Raw genomic sequence first — 27,945 nt, 5'->3', positions numbered from 1 at the left:
TCCAAGAGATGCAGTCCTGTGAAAGATCCCGGGGTAAACAAGCAAGGGACCCATCATTGTCAGCTGTGCAAAGTCCTGAAGGACAAAAAGAAGGATCTCCCTCATGAAGGTCTCCTACTAAGGAAGGCAGGCAGATGAGTTGATGCAAAGTACTGAAGACAACACACTAACCCCCCCCAGCTCCCCCAAAGGAATAAAAGAAAGTAGCATGGGGATGACCCTTAACAAATAGGATTCTGAAAGGGGGCAGGTAAGTAGGGGATATGTTTCATGTAGACAGCATGACCTTTGCAAAAATACCTGGCAATTCAGAGAATAACTTGGGAAGAGCTACTTAGAGAAAGTGGTATTTGAAAGTTTTGAAAGACATGTATACTTTGTCAGATTGCTTGATATCTTGGGGGGGAGGTAAAGAAGGGAGGGAGGAAAAAATTGGAACTCAAAATCTTACTAAAAAATGAATGTTGAAAACTCTTTACATGTAATGAGAAGAGATGGTATTCTCAGAGTAAGAAGCAGCCCAAGCAAAGATTTAGAAGTAGGAAGGTATAAGGACATATTAAAGTGGGCAAAGTGTCTCTTTTGTTTGGAAGATGGAGGGAAATAAAAGTGATAACAGGTACTAGAGCTCTATTTTTTGAGGTTATGGGTCATTGCATATGATTTTCTTTCCCCGTGTGTGTGGGATTAGATTTTGAGCTTGTGATTTGATATAGAAAATTCCTGGATGAAGAAATACTGCTGCCAATGTAAGGTTGCTTTTACTTGCCTAAAAGCTAAATGGTTTGCCCATGGTCACACAGCCAGTATGTGTCAGAGATGGGATTGAATTCACTACTTCTGGCTTAAAACGTTTCACCCACTCCACTGTGCTATCCTTGTCCTGGGTTTTGTTGAGCTGGTTGCTTTTTTTTCCCCCTTAAGTAAAGAAAGCTCTGTAAAAGGATGAGAGGAGAATTCATAAATGCTGATTTTTTTTTAAAGTTAGGGGTATCACTTGATTGTAAAGGACCTCAAATGTTACATATATACATATAACTTGAATTTGGAATATAATAGGGAATTACAAAAAAAAAAGTTTTGAACAAAGAAATAACGGGATTTCTCATATCACTGTACCATGTTTACCTAAGAAGTCATCTGTAGGCTTAAACACCCTAAAGTTCTGTATACCACTTATCTCTAGTTCTCTCCCAACGTGATTGGCCTTCAATTTGTCCTTCCTAAAACATATCCCCTACACACAAACAAAAGCAATGTAATCAAAATTAGAGGGCAAGCAGAAAGCTGGGAAACAATTTTTTATAGCAAGTGTCTCTGATAAAGCCTTATTTCTTCAATATAGAGGGAACTGATTGAAATTTTTAAGAATATAAATTACCGTCCTCCAATTGAAAAGTGGTCAAAGGATATGAGCAGGCAGTTTTCAGATGAAATCAAAGCTATAGTCATTGGGGAAAAAAAATGTTCTAAATCACTATTGATTAGAGAAATGCAAATTAAAACAACTGAGGCACGATCTCACCTTCCAGGTTGCTAATGTGACAAAAAAATGTTGGATGGGAAATTGAGACACTAAGGGACATTTGGAGTTGTGAACTGATCCAACCATTCAGGAGTGCAATTTGCCTCTATGCCCAAAATTAAATTTGTACATCCCTTTGATCTAACAATACCACTACTAGGTCTGTACACCAAAAAGATACAAAAAAAAGAGGGAAGGGTGTGAAGGACCTATTTATACAAAAATATAACAGCTCTTTGTAGTGACAAAGAATTAGAAATTGAAGGGAAGCCCATCAATTGGGGAATGGCTGGACAAATTCAGGGTATAGGATTGTGAAGGAATGCTATGATGCTAAATAGAAAATTATGAATAGATTGATTTCAGAAAAAACCTGGTTGAGACATGAACTGATGCAAAGTACAGTGTATTTAGTAATAGTAATATTGTATGGTGATCAACTGAAAGATTTAACTATTCTCAGCAATACAGTGATCTAAGACAATTCCAAAGGACTCAGAAGAAAATTCCTTTCCGCCTGCAGAGAAGGAACTGATGAAGCCTAAATTCTGATCAAAGCAGACTATTTTTTCAGTTTCTCTTTTTTGTCCCCCCCCCTTTTTGAATCTGTTTATTTCACATGGCAAATATGGTAATATGTTTTGCATGATTAGACATGTATAACCTATATCAAATTGCTTACCATCTCAGGGAGAGGAGGAGGGAGGGAGAGAAAATTTGGGATTAAAGTTTTAAAAAATGAAATGTTAAAAATTGTTTTTATGTTTAATTGGGAAAAAATAAAATACTTTTAAAAAAATGATACCCAGGATTGAGCAGATATAGTCACCACCAAGACAGAAATCAGCAGGACTCTCACCACCTTTGTACTGAACATTTTCTTTTCTTTTAATGGGGGCTTATATCATCTTAGCTTTTGGAACTGCTAAGCCTCACATTTGACATATTGAACTTGCAGTCCACTAGAACCTTCAAGGTCTTTTTTATCCCCATACAAATTATTGTTCCGCCCTACCTTCCCCATTCTTATTTTGTGGAGTTAATTTTTGAAAACCCAAGTGTAGGACTTATTTTGATATTTCTTTTTAAGTTTGGCCCACTGTTTTAACCTATTAAGAATCTCTCCAAGATGACATGGGGTCAGAAGTGATTATTCTTTTGGTCATTTCTGAATCTACCTAACTATAATATCCTAAATTATATTCTCTTTCCCCCTCTCCTCCAAAAGAAACTGAAGCTCTTCACTGAAATCTAGGTATCTGTAATGTATATGTGTGTCTCTGTGTATTTTTTTAAATTCTTCTGATCTACCAGTCTAATAACCTTGTTTAAAAAGAAAATTAGGTCAGTCTGGATTGACTTTCTTAAACTAATGGCAACCACTTCCTTTCCTAGCTGTTCACTAACCAAACAGCCAGAAGTCAAAGCAAAGTCCACTAGTCTGTAGTTTACATACTCAACTGAAGTCAGGAAGGTCCAAATCTGGCCTCAGACATTTACTAGCTGTGTAGTCATTTAGTCCTGTTTGCCTCATTTGTGAAATGAGCTGGAGAAGGAAACGGTAAATGACTCCTTTGCCAAGAAAACCTCAAATGGAAGTCATAAAAAGTGACATGACTTAACCACGCTACAACACACTGGTGACAAATTTCAAAAGGCTCAGCAGTGGAGAGAGCACCAGCCCCAAATCACACAGCTCGTGAGTAGCTGATGCTTGATTCGAATTTAGGTCCTGACTACAGAGCTCTCTCTGTCCACTGCTGACAGCTCCAGTACTAGGTATTTTTTAAGTCCCCACCAATTAGTCAACAAGCAATTATTAAACAAGTGCTATGTGCCAGGCTCTGCTCAGCTCAGGATACAAACAAAAAGTCCCTGCTCTTCAGGAGTTCACCATCCAATGCGGGAGACACAAAGCAAACAATTGTGCAAATGAGATATAGATTGGATAAATTGGAGATAACCAATTATGGGAAATCAGGAAAGGCTTCTGGCAAAAGGTGAGACTTTAACCAAAGCTTCAAGGAGACCAAGGAGACCAAGATGACGATCAGGCAGAGAGTTCCAGACATGGTGGATGCCCAATGGAGAAACCATCCAAAGTCAGGAGATAGGATTATCTTATTTGAAGAACAGCAAAGAGATCAGAATTATTGTACTACCGAGTATGTGGTAAGATTTAAGAAGATGGGAAAGGTAGGAGAAAGTCAAGTTGTAATGGCTTTTTAAAAATGAGATTTTATTAATATGTTGCTTTTATATGTCTAAAATTTGTATCCTTTCAAAAAGCCTTCCTTCCCCCCCCCAAAAAAAAATCAGCAAACATTGATCAATGCATCAAAAAAATGTCTGAAAATATATGCCATGCATAATACCTACATACCTCCTATGTTGCAGTAATGTATCTCTTCTTTGGGGTCTTGCTTCAATATACATTTATCAAGTGCCTGTTGTGCACTAGATACTGTGAAATACAAAGACAAAACAACCTTCGCCCTTAAGGAATCTACATCTTATCAAGAAAAAATGTACATATGTCAGTATTTACAAAACATGTGGCCAAAACTAATTTGTGGGAAAAGGCCATTGAGGAGACTCAGAAAAGCTCTCAGGGGTTTCACTTCACATGCAGCAAAATGAGAAAGATGACAACAAAAGATGGAAATTGCCAATGTTGGAAGGGCTGTGGAAAAATAGGCACACTAATAAACTATTGGTGGAAATGTGAATTGACCTGTCTGGAAAGCAATTTGAGATTGTGCTTTGAAAGATGATTAAGAAAATCTATACTTTTTGACCCAGAGATCACATTACTAGGTAAGAGGGTCAAAGACGGGGGAAAAAAGGACACAAACCAAAATAATCATAGAAGCATTTTTTGTGATAAAGTACAGGAAGCAAAACATGCTCATTAATTAAGGACTAGATAAATGGTGATCTTTGGATATAAAGGAATACTACTGCATGCTGCACTAAAAGCAATACAAATTCCAGTAGCATGGGAAAACTTACAAGGAAATGATGCAAAATGAATTAAGCAGAACCAAGAAAACATACACAATGATTACAACAATGTACATTGAAAAAACTTCAAGAAAACTGAATTCTGTAATTATATTGACCAAGCTCCTCCCTGTCTACCCTTGCCAGAAAGAAATGTACCCTTCTCCCTTCTTTGCTGAGGTGGGAACTTATGGGTATGGAATATTGCATATATACTGTCACACTTGGTGGTTGGTTGTGTGGTTGTTTCACTGAACTGCTCTTTCTCTTTAAAAAAAAATTTTTTTGGTACAAGGGACAGCCCTCTGGGAAGAATTATATATATATATATATATATATATATATATATATATATATATATATATATATATATATATATATATATATATATATATATATAAAGATCTTAAAAGTTTTAAAAGAAAAGACCACATGTAGAATGTGGTGCTTCCACTGACTTTTGAGGGAAACTTGTAAGGGTTGTAAGGAGGCAACAATGAAAGACTATTCAAGATATGACATCTTGTGCAAAAACTTGAAGACAGGAGATGGACTGTTATGTAGGAGGGATGTGAAGCAATCTACTGTACTTTGGTGAAACCATAGAGTTCCTGAAGAGGGAGATGCACAATAAGCTTGGAAAGGTGGGTGGTGAAGGATTTTAAAAGCTAAATAGAAGAGTGTATTTGAACCTAGAAGTAATAGGGAACTTTTGGAGTTTGAGTGACGGTCAACTGTCTGACTAGTAGCATATCATACTTAGGCTCCTATTTCTCTAATTCCTCTTGTCCAATTGATCTGAAGTATGATTTCATGTCAACATTGCTCCTAAATCTCCTTCCAGTAATGTCCACCCAAAAGCTTTTATCACGATGCTTTCCAATGCAGCCTCCCTTATGAGAGTTTACTTTCTTACTCATACATGCCATTTATTTCTGCTGTATCTTTTGAAATACAAGAAATCTGTCCCACCTGATCCTAGAATTTTGGTTAGGAGTTGATATAAGTTCCCATTACCCATTGTGATCCAGAAATTTCCTTCAAATGTCTGACTTAAGTATCTCTTGATACAGCTTTAGCCTATTTTCCATTGTCCCAGTTAAGATGACCAACAGCTGGTCATCTATGGCTTTCTTATTGCTAGAGGATTTGGGCCTCCTCAAGAAAAAGTAAAAAACAAAAACAAACAAAAAAACTCGGTATGAGCTTCAAGCTTTATAGATTTAATACCAGAGCTGGAAGGGACCTTAGAACATAGACTGTGAGAGCTAGAACAACCACTGGATCATAGATTTTGAGGCAGAGATGTGAGATGGTGACTAGTGCAGTGGATAAAGCATTTGCCTTGGAGTCAAGGGGACCTGAGTTCAAATATTACCTTTAATAATGCCTAGTTATGTGACCTTGAAGCAAGTCACTTCTCCACTTGTGGGCTTCAGGTTCCTCATTTATGAAATGAGAGGAAGTGGACCTGATGGCTTCTAAAGTTCCTTCTAGCCCTAGACCTTTTATCAGAGCTGGGCAGTCCCTGAGAATACAGAACGTCAGGGCTGGGAAGGTCGTTGACTAAAGCAGGCCCTTGGAAAGTAGAACCTAGATTCAATTTAAAGATTACTTCAACTCCCCCCATTTTACATATAGAAAATTTTGGAGAAAAGAGGGACTTGTCCAGGGTTCTACAACAAAGTTACTAAATGGGCCAAGATCAGAACTCAGTTCTGCCGACTCTTCCCACCACACAGAGGTAAAGGGCTTAGATGAGAGTAAATTTTGGGGCAGGATTTCCTGGTGGAGGATCCCCAGTGGCTGCAGAACATCCTGTCCTTCTTCCCCACACCAGTGCCTCTTCCTTTATCCGCTCTCCTCCTCTTTCCCTCTCTCTGTCAAGCCCTAAGCAGCTGCTTCAATGGGGGACACCTGTGTGGTCCTGTGGCCTTCCTTCAGCTGATCTGTGTGCAAAGGTGAGGCGCCCCAATGGTGGTGGGGGTGGAGAAGCTGACTCACAGCTGGCTCAGTCTCCCTGTGGTAGGCTGTGGAGCAGATGCTTAAATTTGGGCTGGATGAAATGTTCTCCAAATTCCTTTCTAGCTGTCAAGTTCTGTGATTTGGGAAAACGATTCATTGAGAGGTGGGTAAAAAAAATTAAGCACTGGGTTCGAATCTAGATTTTGCCCCTGACAACAACCTGTGTGGCCTTGAGCAAGCCAATTTCTTTTGGGCCTTAAGTTTCCCTACCTTAAAATCAAGGTGTTGGGCTCGATGGCCTCCAGGGTCACTCCGACTTCTCTCTCAGTGATCCTATGGCTGCCCTTTAGCCCCTTTGGGCTGGGAGAGGGGAGGCACTCCCACAATGGGGAGCCTAGAAACGCCAGTGCTTGGCAAACCCTGTAGGAAACAGGCAAATAAAAGACGGAAATACAGCATAAGCCATCTCTCTCTCTTCCTCCTCCTCGAAGCCTGAGAAGAGCCACAGATGGAGATGGGGGTGGGGATTGGGGGGGAGGAATAGTGGGGAAAGAACCAGATTGCACAGTTCAAAGATGTCATCTCAAATTCAAGTTCTCCTATTTATTATCTACGGGATTCTGGGCAAATGTTGTTCCCTCTGCACTGATTTTTTACCTGGAAAAGTCAGGGGTGGAGAATGGACTAAATTAGCAGGCCTTAGGTTTTTTGCTTTCAAGAATGCTTTAGGGGCAGCTAGGTGGCGTAGTAGATAGAGCACCAGCCTTGAAAAGTCAGGACGACCTGAGTACAAATCTGTTCAGACATTTAACACTTCCTCACAGGTGGTTTAGCTTATGAATGGTTCCAAAAAGGTCTTGAGTGAACCGAATAGGTTTTTAATAAGATAATTGATTGCGACTCAATAAATCATGGTTCTACCCATGCATACCTTATGCTTTTGGGCAAGTCACTTAACCCCAATTGCCTCAGGGAAAAAAAGCTTTATACTTTTAACAGTTAAGGATCCTCTCAAAGAACTTTGGTGTCATATTGATTGATATTAGATGTTAATATGCCGACTGTGGATTGAAACATGGCATTTTCATCTTTTTTTGTTTGCTTTTTCTCTTGTGTTTTTTCCCCCTTTTGGCCTGATTTTTCTTGTACAACATGATAAATAAGAATATGCTTAAAAGGACTGCATATATTTAACCTATATCAGATTGTTTGCTGTCTTGGGGAGGATCAAGGTAAAGGAGGGAGAGAGAAAAATTTGATATCTTAAACAGTGTATTAACAAATGTTGAAAACTCAATACATGTATTTGGGAAAATAAAATACTATTGAGAAAAAAAGAAACATAGATTTCTTAGTATTATCATGAAAATAGTTTTGACCTTGCAGATCCCACATTAAAGAGTTTGGAGAATCCTCAAGAGTCCCTGAACTGCAAGACCTGAAATAGATGATTTCTAAAGATACTCTTGATGAGGAAGACAGGAAACCAGTCCAATTTTCAAAGAAGAATAGGAGGAAGACATTGGAAAGGATGAGATCACAGGATTCTGTCACTGATTGGATGAAACCTGACCAGGAAAATGACTGGGTCTTTGACAGAGAGGAGGACCCCCCCCCCCCTGACCTCCACTAACAGATGCTGGGAAGCCTTGTCTGCCAGGGCACCAAATGGGAGGGCTGCAAGAAAACAAGAGTATTATTGGGCATTTGGATTTTTGCCCATAGTTGTTCAGTGTGCAGCACAGGGCAGAACCTGAGCCCCATGCTCTCTTACCTTCACTGTTACTTCCCAATGATAACTCTCATGCTTGAATGCTGTAAGGTGAGGATCTCCAGGCACTGTACTCAGGGTTAGGATCTACTAAAGACCCTCCTCCTCTTTAGGGCCTGAGGAGAGCCTCCCCAAAATATTAGATGCCTGTCTGCTCTGTGGGGAAGGGGCCATTACGCTCAGTGTGTGCTCAGAGCCAAGATCTCTTCCTTAGTTTGCATCTCATGCTGTTCTTACATAGACCTTGGACCATCCCCAAACTGCTCTATTTTGCAGGATCCCAAGCTAGGGTTAGCAGGGGTTACCCTGCTATTACTAAGGACTCTAGAGTGTTCAGGCCCCTGAGAATTTCAGAACACTCAAATCAAGAAACAGCTATCTCCAGTGGACTTGAGGACAGGGAGTGTTCTGTATTGTCCCTTGTGCCTCAGTCCCTTGAACATTATTAAAAAAACAATTCTTGGTATTGCCAATCAGTAAATGAGCGCTAAGAGCCAGATACTTTTCTAAGTGCTGGGGGCATAAAGAAAGGGGGAATAATCATGTTTAGCCTCAAAGATTGCAATAAAGAACCTTTGCCTTCAATGAATATTTTAATATGGCTCCATTAGGGAAAAGTATCACTTGCTTCCTATGATATACACTTTCTGAAGAATACAAGAGATGACCCAGATCCCATCCCAGAGGAGACCATGATCTACTTGAGAAGGCAAATCCTTCAAGATTCAGCCCAAGTATTATCTCTGCAAAACCTTCCCTGCTCACGAGCCCACACTGCTCACCCTTCCTGAGTTCAGAAGTAGGGGGGCAATCTAGATGCCAAAGGCTTGCTCTGAATCTCTATGACTATGAACATAGCTGAGGAAGCCAGCCTGCAGAAAGGAAGACCCTCAAAGGAGAAAGAACAGTGGTCTCCAAGAATCCCACGGGCTGCCATGTGGCCCTCCCTCCTTGGTCTCAGAGGGCAGGCCCCGTGGACTTCAGGAGGACTATTTCAGTGGACTTTGCAAAGAAGGAATCCACTCCTGTCCACCACTGGCTCTTCAGTGACTAGCTGGAAGGATCCTCAGTCTAATAGGCCTGTTGTGTTAGGGTGAGAGATAGAGCATGGCATAACAGAGGAACTGGAACCAGAACACCTGTGTTTGACTCCCAGTCCCACTCCCTCACTGGGATTCAAGCACAGTCCCACACTCACTAGCTGTGTAATCTTGGTATTCTTCATTTTTCAGACAATCTGTGACTAGAATTCATCAGGGTGAGTACCCCAGGGCATGGCCGGGATCCCCTGCCATGCCATAGGGCCTGGTGTATTTCTCCGTGGACACAGGCCTTCCCCTTTTTGCATTGAGGATCCTCTTTCCAAGGTGTCAATAACCCCATTTGGGATGGAAGCAGCTCTGGCTAAGCTGGGTTGGCTCCAGCTGGCACCTTGTTTGGGGAGTGGAGATGCTGCTGTGAATCAGGGGGTGGGTGCCCAGGCCTGGACCCATCAGCCATTAACTGCTTGACTGCCGCTGAAGGAGAATCTCTGGGGGAGAATCTTTTCCTCCCCTTTCCATGGCCAGCCTGGGGGTATGGGATGGTAGTCCACTAGATAAGATTGTCAAGGGTTCTCAGATGTCCCTGATTTAATCCCTTCATTTGACAAATGGAGACACTGAGGCTCTTGAAAGCTCTGCCAGCCGAGAGCCACCTCTGGAAGGTACAGGAGGATTCTGGCAGGATCTGGAAGCTCACATTCCAAGTGAAGGGAAGAAAGCTTTCTAGCCAGGTGGTGAGAGAATGCAGCAAAAATCTCCAACAAAACATCCCTGAAAAGGGCAGGGATTACAGTTACTCCCTTCTGTAGACAATTTATCCGCTGCCAGTCTCGTTATCCAGACAGGGAAACTGAGACTCTGAAGAAAGAGTGAGTGGCCAGCGGAACCAACCCAGTGCTCCAGAGATTAGTTGGCAGAGGGAGAAACTGAGGCTGAGAGCAGGACCTGCCCACAGTCAAGCAGCAGCTTTAGGACCAAGATGGAAGGACTCCCTCCCCCCGGGCCGCCGCTGGGCCTCAGATGGTGCTGTGCCGTGCCGGGCACTGAAGGAAGTAACAAGTGAGCCAACCCGAGCTCCCGAGGGAGGGGCCGGTTGCCAGGTGGATGCTGGGGCTGAGTGTTCAGAGGCTTGCATCACTTCTGCTTGGCACCCGAAGCATTCAGGCCCAGGCCCGCACTGCCCACAAGCTCGAGTGAAGCCCGCCAACTTCCCTTGGCAGGCTGATCTCCTCGGCTCCCCAGCATCCTCCTTCCCAGCCTGCCTGAAGTCTCGGGGTTCCTCTCCCCTCTCGGCTCCCAGGGGACTCCCTGGCATTTAAGGTCCCTCACAGCCTCCGAGCTCTTCCCTTTAAGGACTAACGTTGAGTCATGCCCCTCCCCGGCACCCCTCGGGCTGGCCCTTTCTTTATGCACTTACTACAGCTCAAATACGGGGGCTAGGGCTGGGATTTCATAAGAAACTTCCCTGTTTCTTCAAAACAGAGCAGGGAGTTAAACCTGGTACGAGACCTTTCTGAATTCAGATAGGGAATCATCCAACTGTAACAAAAATAATACAGTAAGGATGTTAATATATCGTTTTCTAAGTCAGCAGGTAGCCCACAGAGATCCTTCATGCACTTTTTAGCGGATTCAGGATATATACTCTTTCTACGTGAGGTAATGCCCTTGGTCGAAGTTAAGAGGCTGGTCGGGGTCTCAGCCCTGGACAGGGGAGAGCCAGTCTTCTGGGCTGTGAGGAGTTTTTTATCCTCTGTTACAGCCCCTCCCACTGTTAGAGCTGCCTCCCTCTTAAAGTGATTTTGTGCCACTTGTTCACATTACGTCCCCCCCCCAGAACTGAGGCTCCTAGGGGGCAGGGAGCGGATCCCGGCCGTCTCTGCAAAAGCAGAAACCCCAGCCTTTCCCATGTGACTCCGGGCCAGAGCTTGCCCTCACTCGGGGTCCTCCAGCTGAGGTGCTGGGGGTCTGCCCCGAAGCTGGCATTCTAGGTTGGGGTGTCAGACCTGGCTTCTCTAATGCCCACCATGGGGGCCTCGGTTTCCGCCTCTGTAGACTGAGGAGAGCTGAACTGAATAATTCCTAAGATCTTTTTCTGTTCTCCAAACTTGTGTGATTCTAAATCTGGGTTGGGTCCCTGGAGAACTGAGGAGTCAGTGGAGGAAGGGATCAGGGGAGGTATTGAGAGGGGGAGGAGGGGGAGGAGGGGAGTCAGTCTGGGAAAGGAAGAGTCACTGGTGGGGTGGGGGATGGGGGCCCCAGTTCTGATTGGTCTGGCTCCTGACTCTAGGTAGGGTCTGACCAGGCTCTTTTGTGGTGCCGGGAGAGGCTCGGGCCAGGCCTGGCCCAGGGATAAGTCTCTGCCAAGGGATGAAGTCAAACGGGGAAGTGTCGGAAGGCTGGTTTCTGAGCTACGGGGACCCTCTGGAGCCACCACCATCGCCCTCTGCTGACCTTTCTGACCCTTTCCCTCCTCACTGACCCCTCAGTTTTCTAAGCCTTTCCCTGCATTCTCCATTCAGAGCCCTTCTCCCCTCCAAACTCTCTAACCCTCCTCCCCTTGCTCCCTCTCTCCTTTCCCCCTCCTCCTCCTCTCTGTCTCTCCATCAGTTTCCTTCCTCTTTCCTGTGGGACCCTCTCCCCTTCTCCGGGCCTTCCTCCCTAGCCCGGACCTTTCCCTCCCTCCCATCCTCCTCCCCCCACTCTCTCCCTCCTTCTCCATCCCCTCGGATCCCCTTTTTTCTTTAGTGACTCTTTCACTCTCTCCTTCCGGATCTTCTCTCCTAACCTCTTCCCATCTCTCCCTGACCCCTGACCCTTCTCTCCTCTTCTACCTGACTCCTCCCTTTTCCCTCCTCTCCTACCTGTCCCCTCCCCCTCCTGACTTTCGCCCTCCCCTCCGACTCTCTCCGTCTTCTGGCCCCCTCCCTCCTAAGCGCCCTCTCTCTTTCTCCTGGCGTCTCCCTCCCTCCTCCTCAGTCCTTTCCCATCGGACCTCCTCCCCGTCGCCGTCCCCCCTCCCCCCGCTCCCTCCTCTCGGTTTCCTCCCCCGCCCCACCTTCCTTCTGGCTCCTCCCCGCCCCGCCTTTCTGTTCTCCCAGGCCACGCCCTTTAAGCGCGTCACTTCCTGGGGGGGGAGGGCGGCGGGGGGGACGGGCGGGGGAGCGGCGGCTCCTCCTCACCTCCACATCCGCCGGAGCGGCGAGGACGAGGCGAGAGAGCGGCTAGATCCCGGAGCCGAGCGGAGCGGGCCGGGGGCGGGATCGGGGCCAGGCCGGGCATGGAGCGCGGGGCCGGGGGTCGCGGCGGGGGCGGCGGCGGCGGCCCGGAGCGGTGAGTACGGCCGAGGCCCTTTCTTCTCTTCCCCTCCCCACAACGGTCCGGCAGGGGGAGGTCGGGTGGGGGAGGACAAGGCCCAGTCCCGGGGTGGGCCGGACCCGACCGTTTCCTGGGCCGGGGGCGCGAGGCCAGACCTCCGGACGCTGCCCCGGGACGGCCCTGGGCCCGGGGACGCACACGGAGTGAGAGTCGGTGTGACACGGACAGCGGAGGGGCAGGGGAGGGGGCAAAGGGGCAAGGATGGGACGGACCCCCTCCCCCGTGTCCCGGCTGAGGACACACAAAGCCCCCCAAAGGGGGATTCCCGCGGCGTAGGGGGACCCCGATGGTCGGGGGCAGCGGGGGCCCGGCCGGCCTGGAGTGTTTGCAGCCGCGGGTGACAGGCCGGACCCCGGGGCCTCCGCCGGTTTATTCGGGGCTATGCTGAGCACACATTGGGCGCATAATAAATGCTTATTCCCCTGGCTGTCGGGGAGGGGGTGGTGCAGAGGGAGGCAAACGGGACCCGGGACCCGCGTGGATCGGGGTGTGGAGCCCGTGGGGCCGGACACTGCCGGACACTGCGTATGATGAGGCACTCCTGGTGTGACTGAGAGACGCTGCCTCGGGCACCCCGGGGAGGGGGCGCACTAACCGGACCGAACCGGCCCCTTCCCCCGCTCCGAAGCGTGCCGGACTCTGCCTTTCCCGGGTGCCTTCCTGGTTCCGGGAGTCCCCGTTAGACCGTACACGTTCTCTTAGGGCTGTTCTGTGCCTCTCCTGGGTCTCCAGCCTAGGCCCCCCCGCGTCTCCCGGAGCTGCCGGGAGTGACACAGCCGGGATGCAGCTCGATGGGGGCCACGCATTGTGTAACAATGCACTGCTGGACGCCCGGCCGGGAGAACGGACCCGGTGTGTGCGGCGGGACTGGGGGGGCCCCGAACAGTGCGGTGAGACAGGGGCAGGTGTCTGAGGGCCCGGGCCTGTGTGAGAGTTGGGGGGGGAGGGAGCTGGGGCCCGCGGGCCTGCCCGGGTGTGAGGGCTGGCGGAGAGGCTCCGGGACGCCGCCGGGAGGGCGTGTGGTATCACGGGAGTGACAGTAAGGGGGGAGATAGAGTCCGGGAGAGGCAGGGGTGTGTGTACAACTCACCGTCTGTGTGACCGCACACTGTGTACACAGAGGTGCGTGCGTGCACGTGTGTGAGCCGTGTGTAATCTGTGAGATTTATGTATGAAGTGGTGCAGTGTGTGTGTGTGGTGTGTGTGTGATGTGTGTGTGTGTGTGTGTGTGTGTGTGTGTGTGTACAATTCACCGTCTGTGTGAGCCGTGTGTAATCTGTGAGATTTATGTATGAAGTGGTGCAGAATGTGTGTGTGTGCTCGGTGTGTGTGTGTGTGTGTGTGTGTGTGTGTACAATTCACCATCTGTGTGAGCCGTGTGTAATCTGTGAGATTTATGTATGAAGTGGTGCAGTGTGTGTGTGTGGTGTGTGTGTGATGTGTGTGTGTGTGTGTGTGTGTGTGTGTGTGTGTACAATTCACCGTCTGTGTGAGCCGTGTGTAATCTGTGAGATTTATGTATGAAGTGGTGCAGAATGTGTGTGTGTGTGCGCACGTGTGTATGTGTGTGTGTACAATTCACCATCTGTGTGAGCCGTGTGTAATCTGTGAGATTTATGTATGAAGTGGTGCAGAATGTGTGTGTGTGCGCATGTGTGTGTGTGTGTGTGTGTGCGCACGTGTGTATGTGTGTGTGTGTGTACAATTCACCATCTATGTGACCGCACACTGTGTACACAGAGGTGCGTGCGTGCAAGTGTGTGAGCCTTGTGTAATCTGTGAGATTTATGTATGAAGTGGTGCAGAGAGTGTGTGTGTGCGCATGTGTGTGTGTGTGTGTGTGTGTGTGTGTGTGTGTACAATTCACCATCTGTGTGAGCCGTGTGTAATCTGTGAGATTTATGTATGAAGTGGTGCAGAGAGTGTGTGTGGTGTGTGTGTGTGTGTGTGTGTGTGTGCATGTGTGTGCATGCGCGCGCGCACAAGCTCCCTGGGAATGAGTCTGCCTGTGAGGAGCTGTATGAACTGTACAGGGCAGAGGCCGCGGGCATCGGGGGCCGGGGCCGCGGTGGTTGAATATTGGGGCAGTGCCTTCATGGGAGGAAGACACATGTGGAAGATGGTGGTGCACGTGAGTGTGTAAGGAAAGTGTGCACAGCCGTGAGCATGTGCGCGAGGACGCGGCTCTGGGAGCGGGCGCACATCGGGAAGGGTGCGACGCTGCTGGGGCAGTGACCTGTCAGGTGGCTGTAACAGGGGCTGCCGGGGGTTTGTGGACACTTGGGACGTTGCTCGATTTGGGAAAGTGAGGCCGGAGGGTATGATGCGCTCCCCTCGCTCAGAGCTGCCCTCCCAGGACTTCCCATACTATGGGGGGGCCCTGAAAGGTGGGTCTGGAGTCACAGGACCCGAGTTCTAATTCTCTCTGCTCCTTAATTGTCTTTGTGATCTCTTGCAAGTCACTTCCCTTTGGAATTCAACTTTATCTTGGGCCAGAAGGTCCCTTCTAGGGCTAAAGCCTCTGTTCTTAGGCTCCTGGCCAGTCAAAGGCACATAGGAGTCATTCTTACCATTTCATCTGCCCAGTGGGTCCCCCTTCCTGCTTTCCTTCCCCCAGACATCCCACAGCCTCCTCGGGTAGATGCCTACAGGGCAGGAGGCGGGGGCCCAAGAGCTTTTGCTTTGTCTGGGTGGGTCTGGAGCAGTCCAGATGTGTGGGTCCTTTCGGACACTGTTCTCACGGCCTCCTCTCTTCCTCCTTCACAGGCCTTCCCTTGCTGGAGCTTGGAGGAGAGCGGCCCGGGGGCCCCTTATGGCTGGGCTCGGACCACAATGGTTCCCTGTCCGGCTCTCCTAACAGGTACTTTGTGCAGGGTGGAGGCTGAGGGCAAGCACAGCACAGTCTTTCCCTCTTGTGTTTTGGAAAACAAAAAATAAAACGCAAATTCTGCTTTGAAGACATTGTATCCCCAGAGCTTTGGGCACCACAGCCTTGGATCTGGGGGTCCTCCCTCACATAAGCGTGACTCCCTCTCCGCCATGAACGGCCTATCCATCAGCGAACTCTGCTGCCTCTTCTGCTGCCCACCCTGTCCTGGCCGAATCGCAGCCAAATTGGCCTTCCTGCCTCCAGAGCCTACCTACTCCCTTGTGGCCGAACCTGAGCCGGGCTCCAGTGGAGGGGGCTCCACCCCGGGACGTGGCTCTGGGGGGGCCCTGGGCCGCTGGAAATTGCACCTGACCGAGCGAGCGGATTTCCAGTATACTCAACGTGATCTAGACACCACTGAGGTGTTCTTTACCAAGAGCAGTCGGGGAAACCGCATTTCCTGTATGTACGTCCGCTGTGTACCAGGGGCCAGGTAAGTGTCCTCAAGGAAGCCTAGGAGCCTCGCTGTGGCAAGACCCGGCCTTTTGCAGGTTTCATGGCGCTTCTGGCTTCTGCTGCTGTAAACCCTCATTGAAGGTGTGTGTGTGTGTGTGTGTGTGTGTGTGTGTGTGTGTGTGTGTGTGTGTGTGTGAAAACATTCAGTTTGAAAATGTGTGTTAAAGTTACTCACATTTCTCTCAAAACCTAACAGCCACCGTCAAATGTGGGTAGTGCAGGTAGAGTTATCCTGTTCTACAAATGAAGAAATGTCTTAGCTGGTGATTATCCAGAGCCAGGATGAGGATGCTCAGCAAGGCTGGGCACCTGCTTTTCTGGTTAGAAGCCTGTGAGGGGTGAGGAGGGCTTGACAAGTGGCGTCTGGCCGGACACTGTGATGGGGCCCCAACTGAGCATCCCATTAGTCAGTGTTTCTATTAATAAAGGGTGTGTGCCCTTCATCCAAGGCATTGTTTCTTCTGCATTGGGACTCGGGTGGCCTCTTTCTGTTCTCCCCGCTCACGCTTCCCTGTGCCCTTTCGGGCATTGTTCCCCTCTTTGGTACCAGATGGATGTGGCCAGTGCCGGGGGGATTCTGCTCTGGGGATCTTTTCTAGGAGGAGAGGGACCCCCTAGGGGCCGATAGTTTGTCTGCATTGTGTACATGAACCACATATGGATGTCTTGGAAGCCTTGTTTTGGTATTGGGCAAATCACTTAACCTTCTCATAACTCAGATGAAGAGGAGGATCTTGTTAGCTAGTCATAACATACTCTAGCTAAGGCTTGGTGCTCAAGTTCAAAGCTGGGAAGTTCTCAGTGACATCTTTAAAGCACTTTCTATTTTGCCAAAGCCTTCCAAAGTCAGTAAATTGAAGACTCTTGTTTAGGACCTTTTTATGTAGGAGACTTTGCTTGACCCTGGGCTACAAAGAAGAACATGGCTTTGTTCCTGATGATATTAAGGAACTCGCACTGTAATAGGGTGAAAAATAGATGTAATACAAGGAGAAGCAATGTAGAGGCTTAAAAACCAACAAGCAAAGCCTGAGGTTGAGTCCCACAACTAGAATATTCTGGCTTGGGTGACCCTAGAGCAGTCATTTGATAAGCCTCAGGGCTGCAGGCTGCTCTCTGAAACACTCAGATGTAGAAGTGGCTATACCAGTGATGTCCGAGGGTCAGTCCCATTTCTCTAAGGGAGACTGTGATAGGGGAAGAGGAAAAATATGAACAAAATGATTCCAAGAAAATTTGAAGAGAAAGCTTGCTTTTTCCTGGGGTAATAGAGAAGGTTTTCTGGAGGAATCAACACCTAAGCTGAGCCTTCAAAAAACAGAGAGGTTTTATCAGGCAACAGTAGTCGTGAGACCTTTGGGAATGCATGAAGGTAGGAAAAGAAAGGGTCATGATCAGGGGCCAGCAAGTAAAGAGCAGTTTGTTTGGCTGGTAAAGAAGAGATATCCTGAAATGAGGCTGGAAAGGTAGATTAGACCCAAATTGTAGCGGTCCTTACATTCCCAGTAAAGGGGTTTAAATTTTATCTTACAGGCATAGGGAGTCACTTCAAGTTCTTGAGCAAAGGAGTGACAGAGATAGAATTGTGCCTTAGATCATTTTGGCAACTGTGTTGAGACATGGAGAGGCTGGGAGCTTGGTGAGAATAGGACACATTTATGTGGTGCTTTATATCTCTTATCTCATTTGAATCTCACAATAAACTTATAAAGTCACATACTGGTAATAGTGCAAATATTCCCATTTAATAGTGGATCAAACTGAAACTTAGAGAGGTGAGCCAAGTTCTCCAGGCTCGGTGGCCAAGCTGTGGCTAAAGCTCAGTTTCCTTACTTCTGATCTAATGCTTTTGCCACCACATATTTTCCCTTGGTGGGGGGGAGGGGTTAGGGATGGGGAGTGGAGACTGGGGATTGCTTTAAGCACTCACCAGGCAGATCTGCGGGTGCAAGTCACATTCCTTTCAGACAAGAGTCCAGCTGCAGCCCATAACCCTGGGACAATCTGCCCCTTGGAAGAGGCTCCGCTGACAGAGGCCAGTGGCGCCGCAGGCTTTTTGGCCTTTCTATCCCTTCAGATCTGCCCTGGGATTGGGCCTGACCAGTTGGCTTCAACCCCAGGAGCCAGAGAAAAAGTCCAGCCTGATTGGGAACAGAAGAAACAAGACAGACACAAGGAAGAACACTGGGTCCCAGATAGAGACCTGGCACTTTCTGGGATGTCCCAGACTCCCTGGGCTTCTTCCTTCCCTTTCTTATAGTTGGTGCTGAATCAGTGTTGGTAGAACCGATTGACAATATGGAGCAGGGAGCTGGCTGGCAGCCTGGGCTGTGTTTCTTAGGGTGGTGATGAGTGAGAGCAGGCAGTGGCCAGGTTTGGGCCAGTGGTGTGTCACTCAGGCATGTGTGTGTGTGTTTGTGCACATGTGTGTGGAGGGAATCCTTGCCCAAGTAGCTAGCTGGTGGGACCTGGAGTCTGTCACTGACTCCCGTTGGCTGTGGCAGTTTGGGCAAGTCGTGTCACAGCCTCCCTAAGCTTGTAGTGATGCTAGTACTGTCTCATGGGAAAGCTGACATTTGTACACCTTGGGCTGAGTTGCAGCAGGCTGCTGTTTGTGGGGAGAGAGTGTGTCTGGCCACTTGCCAGCCCTTCTCCTCAGGGGCTGGCTTAGGGATGGTTCCTTCTCTGCTGCCCACCCTTTAAGCAAGAAATTGCTCATTTCTCTTTAGGAGCCCTTAAAGAGCTAAAAAGCTGAGGGGGAGAGCAGGCCCAAGTTGAGGTGCTTGGGGCACTGAGGTTAGGTGGTCTGCTCTGCTGAAGGAGAGGAGCTTGTAGTGACCAGGAATGTCTTCCCTTCTTCTCATTCCTGCCAGATTCACAGTTCTATTTTCTCATGGCAATGCAGTAGACCTGGGCCAGATGAGCAGCTTCTATATTGGCCTGGGCACCCGCATCAACTGCAACATCTTCTCTTATGACTACTCAGGCTACGGGGTGAGCTCAGGAAAACCCTCTGAGAAGAATCTCTATGCCGACATTGATGCTGCTTGGCAGGCCCTTCGAACCAGGTGAGTGCCTGTAGCCTGGGAGCACTGCTTGGCTCCCTCCTGGGAGGGAGGATTCCCCCTGGGGGGCAGGAAGAAAAGAGCACCCCCAGTGTCCAGATTGCCAAGGGGGCCAGGGTAAAGCTGCACTGCCAGGAACACCATTCCCCCACATTCCGACTCAGCTTGTGGAGTCACTCAGAGCAGCTGTTTTCAAGATGCTGAGGAGCAAACTCAGTGATTTGCCCAAAGTCAAATAGCTAAGAGCTCCCGACTCTGCGTTTGAAGTCAGGTCTTGTGTTTCAAAGTCCAGCTCTTTTTTCCACGCTTCCATGCTACTTCTTATCCTAGCCCTCTCCACTCTTAAAACCTCTTTAGGATTTAATCTGTTATACCACTCTTGCTACTTGGCTTCTCTCCCAGCCCCAAATCAATGAGCACCTCTTTCCATTAGTCTTGCTCTGCCTTACCCATGCTTGGTCTCACTCTGTCCCACTCCCTTTTTCATCTTCTCTTGCCTTGAAATGCTCTTGTCTCCTGTCTTCTTCCAAAAACCCTACCTAACTTCAGATTGGTCCCAAGTCCTCCCTCCTCCATGGAGTTGTCCCTGAATAGCCCAGCCTATATTGGATTCTCCTTCTTCTGAACTACAACATATATTAAATCTGTGTTGTATATATGCTACTACTTTATGTTGTAGAGAAAGGGAAAGGTACCTTGGGGTGGAGAAGGGCAAATATTGTTTCCATTTTCAAAAAAGACTAGAGTTTGCAAAGTATGGGTCAGAAAGCTTGACTTCCTGATTGCCTTTGGTTTCTGGGAAGTTTCTATAATATATTATTAAAGGCACGGTTAGTAGACATCTAGGAAAAAAATCTATTATCACAGAGAATAGCTTCATCAACCAATCAACAAGTGGTTATTATTCCAGGAAAATAAAAATTCAGAAATGAGACAGTCCTTACCTTCAAGATGCTTACATTTTATTAGAAGGATATACAGAAAGATTCACAGAGAAGAAAATGAAGGATATATCTCCCTTTATATCTGTACATACACATACACATAAACAAATATCTGTTGATGGGATAGAGGGCATAATCTCAACTGAAAGAAACAGGAAAGGTCTCTTGAAGAAAGTAGCTTTTGAGCCAGGAATTCCAAGAGGGAGAGAACATTCTGGGCATCATGGACATCCCTAGGAGAAGCTGGGCATGGGATGTTCCTTGGAATAAACAACACATTTGGCCAAATAGAGCAGGTAAGGGCAGGAGAAAGGGGTAAAATATAATCACGTTAGGTTGATTTTAGTAGTAGCTCCTAGAGGCTCAGGTCTGACAAGGCTAGTATGAAAAAACAAAGACTGGGGCCAGAGAAGGCAGCTTGGATGTTGGTCGTTTTGTGACCCAGACTCAGAGAAATTAGATAAACAGCTACAGGAAAAAAGTGGTTTAGCGTGCTCTTCCCAGTAGCAGTGGCAATATTTATTTGTCTTCCAATAAATAGTGGAAAATGGTAGCTGGAGGATGTGTTGGGTGGTAGGACTATTGGGGGAATGCTGGCTTGGTCTGGGGCTGGCTGGAAGCCCTGAAGAGAGGCTGCACTCTGCTACTCAGAGCCAGGGCAGCTCTCCTAGCTCCCAGACTTGAGTTGGGGCAGGATCTCGTGTCTTGGTGGTGAGGGGCTGGGGACAGCCAGGTGGTGGGTATGGTGCCAGGCTGACTTCCTTTTGGACTAGTTCCTACGTTCTCTTGGAAAAGAGGGAGAGATGTGTCCTGGTGACAGAACAGTTAGATGGGTTTAGAACCGAGTCAGTGACCTGAGGCCTAAAGCAGGTTTGAAGTCAGCTTGAAAGGCAGGTCAGGTGGAGCTCTTTATCTCTTGGCCCTGTGGTATCCTTAGATAAGAGCCTGGATGCATACACTTCAAATCTGTGGGTGACTCAGAGATGGGAGGGGCAGTGAGCACCCTAGATCCTCCTGGGTCAGCTGATCCTGACAGCTGGGGCAGTGGGTGGAATTACCCGAGATGACCTAGTCTTAGAGAAGGATAAAGCGTTTTACGTGGGTTCAAAAAGTCACCTTTTCATTGTATAGGAGGAAGGAGGGGCCTGTCTAGATTGCAGTTCATCTGGAGACAATCTGGGGATTTAATGGACTCTGAGCTTGATACGAGCAATCAGTGGGATGTGGTAGCCAGCAGCATTAGTGCAGTCTGGGACTGGTTTGGGAGAGACAAGTGTCTGGGAGCTCATGGTCCCCTTGGGCTTGGCCCCTGTCAAGCCGCATCCTGAGTCCTGGCTTCACTTCTGGGCCCCACGTTTAAGGAATAACATCAATATGCTCCAGGAAGGTGAATGGCCTCAAGTGCAGATCTGTCGAAGGAACAGGGGCTGTTTAGGCTTACATATGATACCATGGTGGCCTCCAAGGATTTGGAGCATCCGTTGTTGGAAGGGGAGGAAACAAGCACTTAGAAGCTGAAAAGATACCAGCTTAGGTTTGCTACCCCCTTCCCTGGGTGGCCCCCCTCACTGAGGAAGGGGTTCAACCAGAAGATGGGCCCCCTCAAGGCAAGAATTCTTTCTTCCTTAAGCCAGAAAGCCAAGTCTTAGAGTTTTAGAGCTGGAAGTTACCAATAGGCAGTATGATCTAGCAGTAGTAGTCTTGGAGTTAAGAAGGCCTGGGATCATATCTACCTCTCACCATGAGACTGACCAACTGCACTGATCCATGGGCAAGTGATTTTGCCTCGCTGAGTCTCACTCACCTTACCAGTAAAATGAGAGTAATGGATAATAATATATGACGTTCCCACCTCACAGGGTTATTGGGAGGCTCAGATGAGGTAGTGCATGTCATGAGGTAATACACTTTGCAAACCTCAAAAATCAATGTATCAGTCAAGTGGTTACTCTTGTTATTTTTATTTGTATCATAAAGACTTACATATATAGCTCAACTCCCTCATTTTTTTTTTTTAAGCAGGAAACTGAGGCCCCCAGAGAAGTAACTCGTTCTAAATTACATAGGTAATTAGTAAAGCTAGGATTTGAACTTTTCCTTCCAGTTCCCTCCCTCCGTCCTCCTCTATCTGTCTCTATTTCATGATATCTGCAGGAAAATCTGACTTCCAGGTGCATAATTAGGGCCAATGGAGGGGAGAAATCAGTTTAGACCCTCCTGTGAAGAGGCTGCCACCAAATGACCACTAGGTCCCCCTTCTCCTCCCCCTGGGGAATGTCTCCAGGAATTCCCAGTCTAAACTAAGCTATAGATTAACTCAAATTTGTCATTGGAAGGACTCTTGAAGGCCATCTAATTCAGCCTCTTCATGCAGATTGGAAATGAGAGAACTGGCATTTGAACCCAGGACTCCAGCCCTTAAACTTTCTTCCGTCAAGCTCTCCTGTCTCTCTTGTAGGCAAAGCCCAAGCGAGGTCCCAGCTCCCTGTGCAGGTTTGAGCAAGGAGACAGGCTGTTTAGGGAGGCAGCCTGGAGAAGGACTATTACACTTGAGTTTAGGGAGTCTGGGTTCAGACCCTGCTCTGTGATTTAACAAGCTGAGGGACTTTTGACAAGCCAGATCTTATTTTCTGGCTCTGGATTCTGGATTACGCGATCTCTGGATCTATCCTTGTTCTCAGTCATCAGGGTCCAGTTCAGAAACAACCCCCTGGCCTTGGGGCAAGGTGAGAGGTGGGGAGGGAAGACATCTCAGAACCAGGCAAGCTTCCTGCTTTTCCCATGAGCTCCTTTAAGGATTCCAAATCACTCTCTCTCTCTGTTCCTCTCCCTTCCAGTGTCCCCTCCTTGGGCCCAGCCTCCGGCAGGAACATACCCATTGCCCTGCCCTTCCTCAGCACCCAACTTGAAGCCTGGAAGTACCCCCACCCCAACCGGTTCCACTTGCTCCCAAGACCAAGGGGGCAGAGGGGTGGGAGGCAGCAGCTGGCAGTGGAGCCTGAGGGCGGGCTCAGGTGGGGGAGGCTGGCAAGTCCACTGTTGCCAAGGAAACCTGCTGGGCACTGTTCCTAGGCACCAGCTCACCACCACCACCGTCAGCAGAAGTTCCCCCTAAGGCTGTTGTAGTTATGGGGGTGTTGATGAAGGGAAGAGTGGTGCCAAAGCCAGGCCCCATCTTCAGCTGAGAGTCGACTTGGGGTGCATCCATAGCAGGCAGGCTGCAGGGGGTCCCAGCCTGGGGGCTCATCCTCCAAAGGAACCTTTAATCCTCTCCTCCCTTCATGCTTCTTCCTTTCGTTTTTCCCAGCCTCAGACTTCTCTTTGGAGAATTGGGGAGCAGGGTCCTGGTTGAAGCTCACATCATCTCTTACAGGGTCTCTCAGGCCCCTTGAAGGAGAGCAACTCCAGAAGTGCGGGGTGATTGTAGCACTCGCCCTCCAACAGCTGACTTAACAGCAGGTGTTATTCTCTCCCTTTTACAAGGGGATGATTGAAGCCCCAAGAGGTAGAGTCCCCCGCAGCTCACAGTCGCTGAACGCCTGCCATCTCTTCCAGGGGCCGGGTGCTTCCCACTGTGCCATTGTGGCCTTCCACAACCCTCCTCACTGTCCCAGAAGTCTTCAGGGTCATTGTTGAGTTTGCTCCCCAGGGCATTTCTTCCAGGGGGACAGTCTGAGCCTCATTTTGCAGTTGAGAAAACCAGTATCCACATGGGGAAAGCACTTATCCAGGAGCTCACAGTGAAGTCTGGGGCAGAGCCAGGATTGGGCCAAAGCCCTTGACGCGTACCATGTGACTGGCGACTCCCCACTATGTTCCTGGGGATAGAAGTAGTCTCTTTGGACCCAGCGGCCCTTCCCCCAGGTTCCTTTAGGGCTTTGAGATCGTGGGAGGAGAAGGCCAGTTCTCCAGCCCAACTGAGATGACAATATCGCCGCCTACTGGAGGCCCTGGGGGAGGAGCCATTGACTTCTCACCCCTCTGTCCTACAAGTGAGACAGGGCCCTGCTTTGGAGAACTGGAATCATGATGCCTAAGTATAGGAAACAAAGTTTGAGGGTATCCCGGTGCTTCTGCCCAGCCTTCCCTACAGCCAGCTGCCTAACCTGCCTCTAAACACCGCCATTGTTGGGGAAGTGATGAGCTCATGAGGCAGCCACTTCCACTTTTGGACTGTTTGTTGAAGTTTTTCTTTGGGTATAATTTCTACCCAGAAATATACATGAATAACTTCAGCATTCAAGGCTGTGTATCTATCTGGGGCCTGAGAACTTTGGCTGGACCCAAGAGCTGAAGGTAAAGACCAGACAGTCGTGGGCCAGAGTGATCAGGGAAGGAAGGCTTCCCAGAGAAGCAGGAGCTGAGCTGGCCTTGAAAGATTTGGACAGGAATAGAGGAAGTCCTGCCTTGGCCCCGACCCCCCCAAGCAAGGAGCTGGATGGAGCATTCCTCACTTCCCTTTTGCTTAGCCCACCATCCTTCGCAGGGCAGGAAGGAACGAAAGGCAGCTTTAATACTTCAGGCTTATGGGGCCAGGCAATTCAGGAATGCTCACTGAGCCTTGGTTTTCTCATCTATAAAATGGGGATGACAAGGTGTATGATCTATTTCACAGGCTTGTGAGGAAAGTTTTATTTGTAAAACTGAAGTTTTTTAAAATAGGAATTCATAATCATTATTAATAGAAAAAAACAACTGGTCTTGGGAGTCTGGAGAACTGGGATTTCTCACATCTCTGAAACTAGCTGTGTTTCTTAAGCAGCCGGTCAGCTCCCCTCATCCTGTGGCGGGATGTACCCGTGTGGCAGCAGGAGCATTCCGTTAGGTTCATGGGCTTGCTGTGTCGGCCGGTCACAATATCCTCACACATAAAATGGGGTTACCAACACTTGTCGTCAGGGTAGTTGTATGGTTCTTTATGCCCTCAAATGGGTACGAAATATGTGAGATTCAAAACACACTAAGGTTAAAGGGGTATTATTATCATCTTCATTCTTCCACCAGAATCCCCTTCTGATACCTCTAGCACAGAGGTGACCCTGGGCTCTCCAGGGTGATGTCAGCTCTGGCAAGTATTGCTAAGCAGGAAAGCTTCAAGCACAACCCAGCTGGCCATGCTGAGTGTATGTGTGTCTGCGTCTGCACGCATGTACACCCATGTAGTCTTGGGGTTCATCAACAGTAGCCATGGCAACCTCAACAATCCCGTGCTAATCACAGAGAGGCTCCAATCTGTGGTGATGGACTGATGAACACACCCCAAAAGAAATCCCAGATCCTTAAAATGGGGAGAAGCTGGTGGGACATGGGGGGGAAGAGTACTAGGTTTGGAATGAGGGTCTGGGGGATCCTCATTTTGCTGCTTACTCCCTGGGTAACCTCCCTTTCTGAGCCTTATCTGGAACTTGAGGGCATTAGACTCAGTGAGCCCTCTGAGGTTCCTCCTAGCTCCCAGTCTGTGCTTTGATTATATTGGGGGGAGGGCAGATCTAAGCCCACCAAGTGACTCAGCCGCCCTTCTCCACTAGGTACGGCATCAGCCCAGAGAACATCATCTTGTACGGGCAGAGCATTGGGACGGTGCCCACCGTGGACCTGGCCTCACGCTACGAGTGTGCTGCTGTGGTGCTGCATTCCCCCCTCACCTCGGGCATGAGGGTCGCCTTCCCCGATACCAAGAAGACCTATTGCTTTGACGCCTTCCCCAAGTGAGGGAATTCCCCCCTGCGGAGGGCACCTTGGGGCCTGGGTGGGCTGCTGCTGCCCCAGAGGGCTCACCATTAGGGTTGGGAAGGTCTTGGATTCAGATCCCAACTCCAACACCTTGGGAAAATGCTTTGTAACCTTAATGGTCCCTAGCAGTGTGTGCAGTGCAGAGGATGTTAGCCAGGTTGACATCCCCATGGCCCTAAAAAGTAGGGAGACCCCCTGCTGGCATCCCCTAGGCACCTGGGAATCATTCCCCCCCCCCCAGCCAGTTACATCGGGGTTGCCCCAGGCCCTGGCCTAATTCCTCCTTAGAAAGGGGGGGGCGGTGCTATCTTTGCCTAGTGACTAGAGCAGACCCTCCCCATCCCCCAAATGAACTAACGAAACCACCTTAGCATAGTAGAGCCCTGGATTGAGGATTGGGTCCCAGTTTTGTGTCTCAGTAGCTGTGTGACCTGAGCTAGATGCTTCTCTCAGGCCGTAGTGTCCAGTTGGAGAATCCCACTAACAAGCCACACACAGAGCACATTAACAGTCCAGTGTGCGCTTGGCAGTGTGAGTATGGTCCTCATTTTATAGATGAGAAAACTGGATATCAAGACATGAATTGTGCAGGGGTCACAAGCTCTAGTATGGAGCCCCTCTAATCCAGCACTGGTCCCCGTTATTTTGTAGGCTATGGGCTGGGGCAGAGGAGGGCAGCCAGTGTAACCCCAAGGGAAGCATGCTGGATTTGGGGTCGCAGGACCCGGCCTTCCTTTTTCCTCATCTATAGATCAAGAAGACTGAATCTGTCAGCTTCTGAGGTCTCAGAATAATAACCTCTCATTTCTGCCAGCACAGCATTTCTACCACCAAAAGGGAAACGGAGTAAGAAGGGAGACCTCGCTCCTGAATCTGTCCCCTCCCACAGAGTTCTAGCTTCCTAGTCTTAAGTACAAAAATGGTCTGTGGGGGATCCGGAGATGCCCCGAACTCGAGCCTGACCCTTCTCTCCCCCTCCCCACAGCATTGAGAAGGTCTCCAAGATCACGTCGCCTGTGCTGATAATCCACGGCACTGAGGATGAGGTGATTGACTTCTCTCACGGACTAGCCCTGTATGAGCGATGCCCAAAAGCTGTGGAGCCGCTTTGGGTGGAGGGCGCTGGGCACAACGACATCGAGCTCTATAGTCAGTACTTGGAGCGCCTTCGAAAGTTCATCTCACAGGAGCTGACAAACCAGCGCAACTGAGGCCCCCAGCGAGCCCCTCGGGGCAAGATGGGCACCAGCAGGCAGACAGGCCCAGGGAGCCTCTTAGGAGCTTGGAACCACTGCTGAGGAGTGAACTCCACAGGGTCAGCCCGCTGGAGGATTAGGAAGTGGGGAGCAGTCCCCACCCTGGGCTTGCCCCTCCAGATCTGGTGCCCATGGCTTCTTCTGACATCCACTCCCCTTCCAGGAGAGGGGAGGGACAGAATGACCCCCATCTTTCTCCCCACAAAGTCCGCAGTGATGACCCCAAACCGCTGCTAACACTGGGGCTGCCCCCACCCCCGGGAGGGGCAGGGCAATCCAAATCCCCTCCTCTCCTGCTTCCCTTCCCTCTACCAGGACAATAGCAATAATACATCTGCCAAGTGTGGTAGGGAGGACCTCAGTGGGCCTCATTCTTCCCCACATCTCTCCCCCAAACCCCCCAATCCTGGGAAGGCAGTGACTGCATGAGAACCACCTGCTCTCCCTCCCCCCACAGCTCTCTCTGCCAATCAGGGAGGGGTGTTCCTACCACACAGGCCCCACCGTGGTTCCCTCCCAGAGGGCCCTTCATGATTTCAGACACACTCCTCTTCCCTACTCTCCCCAACATGTACAGATATACAGATAGATGGAAATATATCTGCATTCATTTTGGAAGCAAAAACAAATTAAAGATTTAAAATTTTACAGTTCCCTTCCCCCCTTACATTTCTTTCTGTTGAGCCTTTTTCTTATAGATAATTTTTCAGAACTTTTTCCCATTTGGTATATAAGGAAACTGAGGCAAAGAGCAAAGGCCCACATGCTGGCAGAGCTTGATCCAGAACCCAAGTGCAGGAGAAGTTGCTCTTGTGTTCTTTGTGCCTTTTCTCCCCCTTTCCCTGTCCTGTTTTGACGGGCTGTCCAAAAAATTATA

The 27,945-nt window shown here is 48.7% G+C and overlaps 1 protein-coding gene and 1 long non-coding RNA gene across 3 annotated transcripts; one reads left to right on the top strand and one right to left on the bottom strand.

The window, feature by feature from the left end:
• Positions 1-5,881: 5,881 nt before the first annotated feature.
• LOC141563073 (uncharacterized) lies at positions 5,882-12,390 on the bottom strand. Its single transcript, XR_012488321.1, has 3 exons — positions 12,366-12,390; positions 6,764-6,913; positions 5,882-6,626 (listed from the first exon to the last, which is right to left on the bottom strand). It is a non-coding gene; the product is annotated as an uncharacterized LOC141563073 (long non-coding RNA).
• ABHD17A (abhydrolase domain containing 17A, depalmitoylase) lies at positions 6,509-27,716 on the top strand. Of its 2 annotated transcripts, none has more exons than XM_074303643.1 (5): positions 6,509-6,656; positions 15,452-16,047; positions 18,944-19,138; positions 25,608-25,787; positions 26,798-27,716. In XM_074303643.1, the coding sequence occupies exons 2-5, from the start codon at positions 15,725-15,727 to the stop codon at positions 27,021-27,023; spliced, it is 924 nt and encodes a 307-aa protein (XP_074159744.1). In that variant the 5' UTR covers positions 6,509-6,656; positions 15,452-15,724; the 3' UTR covers positions 27,024-27,716. The 2 variants fall into 2 exon arrangements, with proteins under 2 accessions (XP_074159744.1, XP_074159752.1); XM_074303651.1 differs by lacking the exon at positions 6,509-6,656 and adding an exon at positions 12,462-12,640.
• The last annotated feature ends 229 nt before the right edge of the window (positions 27,717-27,945 follow it).

This window comes from Sminthopsis crassicaudata, chromosome 1 (assembly GCF_048593235.1).
Source record: "Sminthopsis crassicaudata isolate SCR6 chromosome 1, ASM4859323v1, whole genome shotgun sequence".
Taxonomy (NCBI): Eukaryota; Metazoa; Chordata; class Mammalia; order Dasyuromorphia; family Dasyuridae; genus Sminthopsis; species Sminthopsis crassicaudata.
This window is presented reverse-complemented; position numbering and strand designations above follow the sequence as displayed.